Below are 8317 nucleotides of genomic sequence, written 5' to 3' on the forward strand. Positions count from 1 at the left end.
AGAGACGGGGTTTCACCATGTTGACCAGGATGGTCTCGATCTCTTGACCTCGTGATCCACCCGCCTCGGCCTCCCAAAGTGCTGGGATTACAGGCTTGAGCCACCGCGCCCGGCCTTATTTCTTGTATTTTTAGTAGAGATGGGGTTTCACCATGTTGGCCAGGCTGGTCTCGAACTCCTGACCTCGTGACCCACGCGCCTTGTCCTCCCAAAGTGCTGGGATTACAGGCCCAGCCACCGCACCTGGCCTAGCACAGACACATTCAATGAGGATCCAGAGAAGTCAGGAAAGTGAGGTGGCTCTAGGCATTGTAAATAGTGGTGGGCTCTGCCCTGGCGGGGAACATTGTGAGATGCAATGCGGCTCTGCTGTATTCTATGGCCCTCTTTAGGGAGCAAGGAAGCAGTGGGGAGGGATTTAGTGATGTGCTGCTTTTCCTTGTCAGGGGCCCAAAAAGAAGTTTGATCCAGTCTGTTTAGCATCACAGCTCACCTTCTGAGGCTTACAAATGCATTTATTTTTTATTACACAATACATGAAAACATTCTCTTTGTAAACATTTCAAGCATTTTACAAAAAGCTGAAGTCCGCCTGAGGCCTTACACTCCCCAGACCTCTGAGGCCAAGTCTCCAGTTCCCCCAGCACTTGGTCTAATTAACCCCATGTTGCTGTGCAGGAGGAAGCCAGTGAAGGTGGAGGAAATGATCGCGTAAGGAACCTGCAGAGTGAGGTGGAGGGAGTTAAGAATATTATGACCCAGAATGTGGAGCGGATCCTGGCCCGAGGGGAAAACTTGGAGCATCTCCGCAACAAGACAGAGGATCTGGAAGCCACAGTGAGACGGGGAACCCACTGGGGGCTGGAGGAAAAGAGGGAGGAAGGGAATTTCTTTTTGGTGGGGCAAAATGAACAGGAGGGCCAGAAGTTAGCCACTTCTGTTGCTTTTCACCAGGTTTGGGAGCTGATGTGAGCAGAATCTCTACTGAATCTGCTCTAATCCACAGATTGTTAGGGATCCCAGGGAATGGATTCCATGACTAGGGCTTGAGGTGGCAGCTCGCCCATAGAGGCATGTTCTGAGACCAATAGCTCAGGCAGCCCCTGCATTCTCAGGCTTCTCTCCTGGGAAACTGGTTTTCCCTTTGAAGCCTGCCCATGGCAATCCTTTGCATCTGACCTTCCCCGAGCAGAAATATTGGCTCTGAGGAAACTCCCCTATGGCCTCTAGCCTTCTCTAGGAGCTATTAGGCAAAGGGTGAGAAATTGCTGGTGTCTTGGTGAGTTGGCTTTAAAAACAAGCTGGAAAGAGCAGTAAAATGCTTTGATCCCAGGGTCCCCTGCTAGATGAAGGCTAGAATAATATCTCCCACACATCTTGCTAGACCTCATTCTTCTCTCTCTCCAGCCAGGGGCTGAGGCCAGCTGTTTCAGGCAGGAAGTAACTCCAAAGTTGAGCAAAGTCTGGAGCCTCAGGTTCTGTGTTCAGGGAGAGGCCAGCTCTGGCTTTCTGAGTTCTGTGTGAACTCTTGGCTCTTGAGTATTGCTCCCTTGTCTCCCTGGGACTCATTGCCTGTTTCTGTAGCCTAAATGTAGCTTAATTTGGGGAGCACAGCCCTGGGCACTTTTTTTTTTTGAGACCAAGTCTTACTCTGTTGCCCAGGATAGAAGTGAGTTCAGAGGCGCGATCTTGGGTCACTGCAACCTTCACCTCCTAGGTTCAAACGATTCTCATGCCTCAGCCTCCTGAGTAGCTGGGATTACAGGTGTGCACCACCACACCTGGCTAATTTTTTGTATTTTTGGTAGAGATGGGGTTTTGCCATGTTGGCCAGGCTGGTCTCAAACTCCTGACCTCAGATGATCTGCCCGCCTTGGCCTCCCAAAGTGCTGGGATTACAGACTTGAGCTACTATGCCTGGCCAAGCTCCAGGAAATTCAGTGTCTCTAACTCGAATTGCTGGGGATGGGAGAGTGGGTGGAGGAGGAGGAGTTCCCTTACTTCCAACCCTCTGTACTGTCCTGGTCCCTCCTTCAGCCTCAGCAAGGAGTCTTGGAGCTGGGAGAGGTGCCCACCTGGAGCCTGCAATCCTCAGTCGCAGGGTCTGCCTTCCCAAGGGCAGACTGTGCTGCCAGTATTGTACCTTTGGGTGTGAGCCGGTTTCAAGGACCCCTCAGTGTGCATGGCAGTGCAGGGGTAAGAAGAGAAAGGGAAACCCTAGTCATATCTAGGTAGAGACCTCCCAGGATTTTAAGAATTCTAAATTTCAACCTGGCCTTCCAGATTTTTAGGAAGTTATATTTGTCAAGGTAGGTAGATAGAGCATCTTTTATTTAGTAGTTTGTTACCTCAGCTTACAGTGTCAGTATTAAGAGGTATGGCTTGAGCAGGGTATGGTGGCATGTGCCTGTAGTCCCAGCACTCAGGAGGCTGAGGAGACAGGATTGCTTGAGCCCTAGAGATGGAGGCTGCAGTGAGCTGAGATTGCGCTATTGCACTCCAGCCTGGGTGACGGAGTCAGACCCTGTCTCAAAAAACAAACACAAAGCCAGGCATGGTGACTCACGCTTGTAATTCCAGCACTTTGGGAGGCCAAGGCAGGCGGATTGCCCGAGGTCAGGAGTTCAAGACCAGCCTGGTCAACTTGGTGAAACCCCATCTCTACTAAAAATATAAAACTTAGTTGGGTGTGGTGGTGCACCCCTGTAATTCCAGCTACTTGGGAGGCTAAGGCAGGAGAATTGCTTGAACCTGGAAGGCAACAGGTTGTAGTGAGCTGAGATTGCACCACTGCAATCCAGCCTGGGAGGCAGAGTGAAACTCCGTCTCAAATAAACAAACAGACAGATGTCTAGCCTTGTAGGCCCGGCGTGGTGGCTCATGCCTGTAATTCCAGCACTTTGGGAGGCCCAGGTGGACAGATTACTTGAGGTCAGGAGTTCGAGACCAGCCTAGCCAACATGGTGAAACCTCATCCGTATTAAAAATACAAAAGTTTGCTGGGTGTGGTGGTAGGTGCCTGCAATCCCAGCTATTCAGGAGGCTGAGGCAGGAGAATCACTTGAGCCCAGGTGGTGGAGGCTGCAATGAGCCAAGATCTCGCCACTGTACTCCAGCCTGGGCAACAGAGTAAGATTCCATCTCAAAAAAAATAAATAAATAAAAGATGTATGGCCTGTGGGCTGCGTTTGTATTCTTGTACCCTTGTTCCAGTGGGAGGAGCCACTGGGTCACTCACTCTGCCTTATCCTCAACAGTCTGAGCACTTCAAGACGACATCGCAGAAGGTGGCTCGGAAGTTCTGGTGGAAGAACGTGAAGATGATTGTCCTTATCTGCGTGATTGTTTTCATCATCATCCTCTTCATTGTGCTGTTTGCCACTGGTGCTTTCTCCTAAGTAACAGGGAACCTCTCCCACCTGCCCTTCTCTTCCGGGACAACCCTCCATAAATGAGTGCCAAGTGGGGGTCTCCTTTCCTGTCCTCCTCTACAGAGAATGCTGCTCAGTTCTCCTGCCCCTCTTCCCAAGGTCCTGCTGCCATGTTGTATGCCCCAGAGGGCACCTTGGTCCCCTGGAAGGAGAGGGAAAAAGAGAGCTGGACTGTGGCTGCATTTCACAGGTCCTTAGAGTGGGTTGGAGAGACCTAGAGGGCCCAGCATGTGGCTGGGAAACTATTGGTGGCCAGTGGGCAATAAAGACCTTTCAGTATCCCTATGTGTGTGAGGAGGCACTTTCTCCCTTCCCATTTTGCCTTTGGCTTTTCTGTTTCTTTTCTTCCCGAGGATACCTTCTGGGTGAGGTTCTCCCATTTGAGGTCCAGGTTGTTGGAGGGGCAAAGAGTATATGTTTGGAGAAGAAAGATGGAGGCCCCTGTCTTTCATTATTCCTCCCTGTTCCATTTATTGTCACAGGTCTCAAGAACAAGAATTTTCTGGGAGTCTTGGCATAAAGAAAATTCAAAACCTTTATAGCATTTTGGGGTGGTATGTGAGATTTTTAAGTGTCCCCGTTGGGTCCTGCCATGACCCTTTAGTACTGTTCTTCTGGAGTTGTTAGCTAAGGCATGAAGCCTACCTGGACAGAGCATTTATGAGCTGGTTGAGGGTCTCCTGCCTCTTCTATCACAGCCATCTCTCTTCAGCCACCCTGTAGTCTAGAGTCAAGGGCTGGAGGAACTGGACTGCTGTTCCTTTCCTTGTGCTTCTGCGTGTTCTAGCTGTCTTTTCTCTGTCCCTGTCTTCTGGGACTTAGCAAAGCCTCTGGGTCTCAGCTGTTCTGAGGGGGCGAGCATCTCTCCTCAGCATCCCATGGTTGGGCACAGTCAGTTAGTCAGTGTCACCGGACAGGGCCAATGGCCCTCTTTCCCGTCCGTGCACAATGAGCCTCTCTGTCTCAGACCCCCCTCCTCCCTACCAGGTTCCACCATCACTGTCACTCTTTCCAGTGCCCAGTCTGCCTTGGTTTGCAGGGAGGGTTCCTGCCATATCTGTTCCTGTTTCCTCCACAGGCTTTCCAGAATTGGAAACAACCTGTTGTTGGGAGGAATGGGAAGGGCTGGGAGTCAGGATTTGGGACTAGATTAGCAAGTCAGGCTCTGCAAGAATCATGCTCTGAAATTTGGGGAGGGAGGGAAAAAGGTGAGAAAAGACCCTTGTGGTATTTTTATTTTTATTTTTTTGGAGATAGGATCCCACTCTGTTGCCCAGGCTAGAGCGCAGTGGTGTGATTATGGGTCACTGGGCTTAGTGACCCATAAAATTTAAAATTAAAATTTAAAAAATTTAAAAATTTTAAATTTAAAAAATTTTTGTAGAGACATGGTCTCACTATGTTGCCCAGGCTGGTCTCAAACTCCTAGGCTCAAGCAATCCTACCACCTTGGCCTTCCAAAATGTGGCCATTATAAGTGTGGGATAGTCCCGCCTTGGGATAGTCTCTGCTACCACTATATTAATCCTCTCCTCCTGGATTCAAGATGCAAGGAACTGAAGTGAAGCTTCTGCCTTGGGACCCAGACTGTCCAGGGTAGGAGTGAGGGTCTGTGAAACCCTCTTGGTCTGGGACTTCTGTATTCACAGAGGCTCAGCCCCAGAGAGGGAAATTTTCAACTCTGTTGGTCAAGAGAGGCCTCATTTGAGGGACCGGGCCCAGTGGCTCACACCTGTAATCCCAACACTTTGGAAGGCTGAGGCAGAAGAATTGCTTGAGGTCAGGAGTTTAAGACCAGCCTGGTCAACATAGTGAGACCCTGTCTCTCTCTCTCTAAAAAAGAGGGGCCTTATTTTGAAATGTCAGTGGCAGCTTGGAGTAATGGAGAACAGGTAGCTGGGGCTTTCTCTGCAGCAGTGAGAGGAGAGGATAGGTAGATTCCACTCAGGAAGGCTCTGGAGTGGTAGCAGACACACCAGCCTCACCCAGCCTCTGACCGAGGAGCAGGCACCTGCCGGCGCAAAGCTGCACTTGCCCTCATGGTGAGGAGAGACATACAGAAAGGCTAGAGCTAGTACTTCGCCCGTGTGGAGCTGCTTTCTTTTTGAATAGAGGTGAAAGTCACATAACGTACAGTTTATTATTTTAAATTACAATTCAGTGACATGTAGTGTGTTCAGAATGCTATGCAACCACCACTTGTCTTTAGTTTCAAAACTTTTAGGGGGGCCTGTTTTTGGGGTGAGAGGCAGTCACCAAGGTAGCAAAGACCCTGCCTGGCTTGTTTATGGCGTCTCCAGGACCTAGCGTGGTGCCTGACCGTGGCACTGGTAGGGTGCTTGTTGAGTGAATGAATGATGCCTCTTCAGCTAAACCCGACTTAGAAGACTCCAGGGCTCAGTCCACTGTGCCCATTTCACAGATCGGGCCCTGAGGTGTGCCAGTTCACCAGACTGAGGTGTTATCCGAGGTCAGGCGCCCGCGGCTGGGGAGGAGGCGCCTCTACGGACCCGGGTCACTGCGGCCCATCGCTTTCGGTTTGACTTGGCTTCGGGCGCTGCTAGCGGAAGGCGCGCCCCCCGCCCTCACCCGGCGGCCCGCCCCGCCCCGCCCCTGCGCTTCCTCCTGGGCCGCTGGCGCCGAGGTCGCTCAGCAAGCAGAGGAGCCGGGAGCTGGCGAGGTGGCGGCAGCAGCGGAGATGGTGAGGGCCAGGGTGGGGCCGGCCAGCCCCGCCACGGGCTGAGGGCTAGTGGCGGGGGTGGGAGAGAGGAGTCTGAAGTTCGCGAGCGGAGGGGGGGGTGGGGGGGTGGGGAGCGTCCCCTGGGGCCCGGGCGGGTCAGACCCGTGGCGTTGACCGTGGCTGGAGCAAGACTGGGCGGACCCTCCACACCCCGCGCACCACCTGAGAGGGAGGTGCGTGCGCCCTGTCTTGGCTGCGCTGCGCCGCTTGGCGCGGAACCAGTGGGACTCTGGCTACTCATTCTCCTGAAGCAAAGTGGTTAAGAGCACCGGCTTTGGAGTCAGACACCGGGCTGGGATCCCAGCCCTGCGACCCCGGGCGAGTCACTTAACCTCCCTGAGCCTCCTTTTCCGCATCTGTGAAGTGGGGTCAGTAAGACCTGCCTTGTTGGGTCCCTGCGAGATTAAAGGAGACACAATGGCAGAGAGCCGCCTGGCACTCAGAACCCACTGCTGCAAAGTGGTAGGGAATGAGATGACCTCGTCAGCCCTTTCCGCAGCTGTGAGGAGCCAAGCCTGGCCCAGGAGTTGGAAACCTGAGCAGATGGGGTGGCAGGGCCATTCCAGCCCCATGGCAGGGTGTTGGAGGGCAAACTCCTCCCCTAGGGAAAGAGAAACGGAGATGTTTACTCTGAAAGTTCCACTGAAGTTTGATCAGAGTGTGGCACAGGCCTGACTCCCTGCTAACCTCTACCTAGTGACACATTCCTGAGTTGAGTCACCCCCACTCCTGCTGCAGACTCTGGCCTCTGTCCTCACGTGCCATCTTCAAAGCAAAGATGTCAGGAACAGCTGGTGCCAGTTTCCCCCTTTCCCTGGAGCTCCTGGGAAGATGGACTGGGAAATAGGCTTGGTGCTTTAAGATTCTGCCTTGGAGAAACTGACAGAGGTGTGATGGATTGGCCTGGCTAGGGTCATTGCCTGGATGGCCTCATCTCCAGGGAACTTGGAGACAGGAAGAGGAAGTGGGGCAGGAAGGTAGCACTGAGCTCTGAGGTCAGGCCAGGAAACTAGGAAGGCTCTGAGAATAGGGCAGAGCCTAGAGCCCACTTCAGAGTGTGCAGGGCAAGGGATCAGGGGTAGAGGTTGGCTTCAATGGGCCCTTAGCTATTGGGGAGAAGCTCCTGAAGTAGAGGCTGAAGGCAAGATCATTTATCCGGGGTGGATGGTACTGGCAAACCCTGGAATTCTTACAGGTACATTTGAGGCAATCGTGGAGGAGAGCCTGGTGAGGTTGCTCCTCCACCCATCTGTCTCCTAGCCTCGTCCTTCTGTTACTTCTTTCACCCTTGTCCCTTTCTCTGTCCCTAGCTCTTTCCCTTTCTTCCACCCATCCCCTTTCCCTCCCTGGTCCTTCTTCCTTTCAATTCTCTTTTCTTCTCCATGACTCATTCAACCAACAAGGATTTCTTGGGCATGTCCTTTGTGCCAGTCGTGGTGACAAGTATAGGGGACAGAGCAGGAACAAAGCAGTGATGGGAAAAATGGAAATGGAATGAGTAATTACTTGAATTCATTCATCTTGTAGATGATCCTCTCTCCAAAGAATGTGTGTGTTGAGCCAAAGCCTCCTTCATATGCACACAGATTAAGTTGGTGGCATCAGAAGGTTTGGTGCATCTTTAGCCAGCCAGCTAAAGTGTCTGACTTCCCTGTACCTGCATCTAATTTAGCACACGGATTAGAAATGTGATGCTTGGAGTCTGTGTTGGTTCAACTCCCAGATCTACTCACTGGCTCTGTGATCTTGGACAGGTGATTTAACACCTCTGAGCCAAAGTTTCTTATAAAACAGGGATAATATGGTCTTCAATGGGTTGTTGGGTGAGGATTAAATGAGACAGAACAAACAGCAAGCAGCATAGTGCTTAGCTCAGAGTATGTCCCCATTGAATGCTGGCTGTTCTTCTTGCTCAAGATGTAAAACCTCAACAGCCTGCAGTGCCAGATGAAAATAAACTACGGCCGGGTGCGGTGGCTCAAGCCTGTAATCCCAGCACTTTGGGAGGCCGATGTGGGTGGATCACGAGGTCAGGAGATCGAGACCATCCTGGTCAACATGGTGAAACCCCGTCTCTACTAAAAATACAAAAAATTAGCTGGGCATGGTGGTGCGTGCCTGTAATCCCAGCTACTCAGGAGGCTGA

General features: G+C 51.9%; 2 protein-coding genes across 2 annotated transcripts in view; both read left to right on the forward strand.

The window, feature by feature from the left end:
* VAMP8 (vesicle associated membrane protein 8) overlaps positions 1-3716 on the forward strand; it is a 5108-nt gene extending 1392 nt beyond the window's left edge. Inside the window, exons 2-3 of the mRNA XM_017517971.2 lie at positions 679-837; positions 3258-3716. Of these exons, the coding sequence (XP_017373460.1) occupies positions 679-837; positions 3258-3398 (300 nt within the window). The 3' untranslated portion in view covers positions 3399-3716. The remainder of the gene's footprint in view (positions 1-678; positions 838-3257) is intronic.
* Positions 3717-6024: 2308 nt separating this feature from the next.
* VAMP5 (vesicle associated membrane protein 5) overlaps positions 6025-8317 on the forward strand; it is a 7739-nt gene continuing 5446 nt past the window's right edge. Inside the window, exon 1 of the mRNA XM_017517970.2 lies at positions 6025-6132. Within this exon, the coding sequence (XP_017373459.1) occupies positions 6130-6132 (3 nt within the window). The 5' untranslated portion in view covers positions 6025-6129. The remainder of the gene's footprint in view (positions 6133-8317) is intronic.

The sequence above is a fragment of the Cebus imitator genome, unplaced genomic scaffold (assembly GCF_001604975.1).
Source record: "Cebus imitator isolate Cc_AM_T3 unplaced genomic scaffold, Cebus_imitator-1.0 Scaffold655, whole genome shotgun sequence".
Taxonomy (NCBI): Eukaryota; Metazoa; Chordata; class Mammalia; order Primates; family Cebidae; genus Cebus; species Cebus imitator.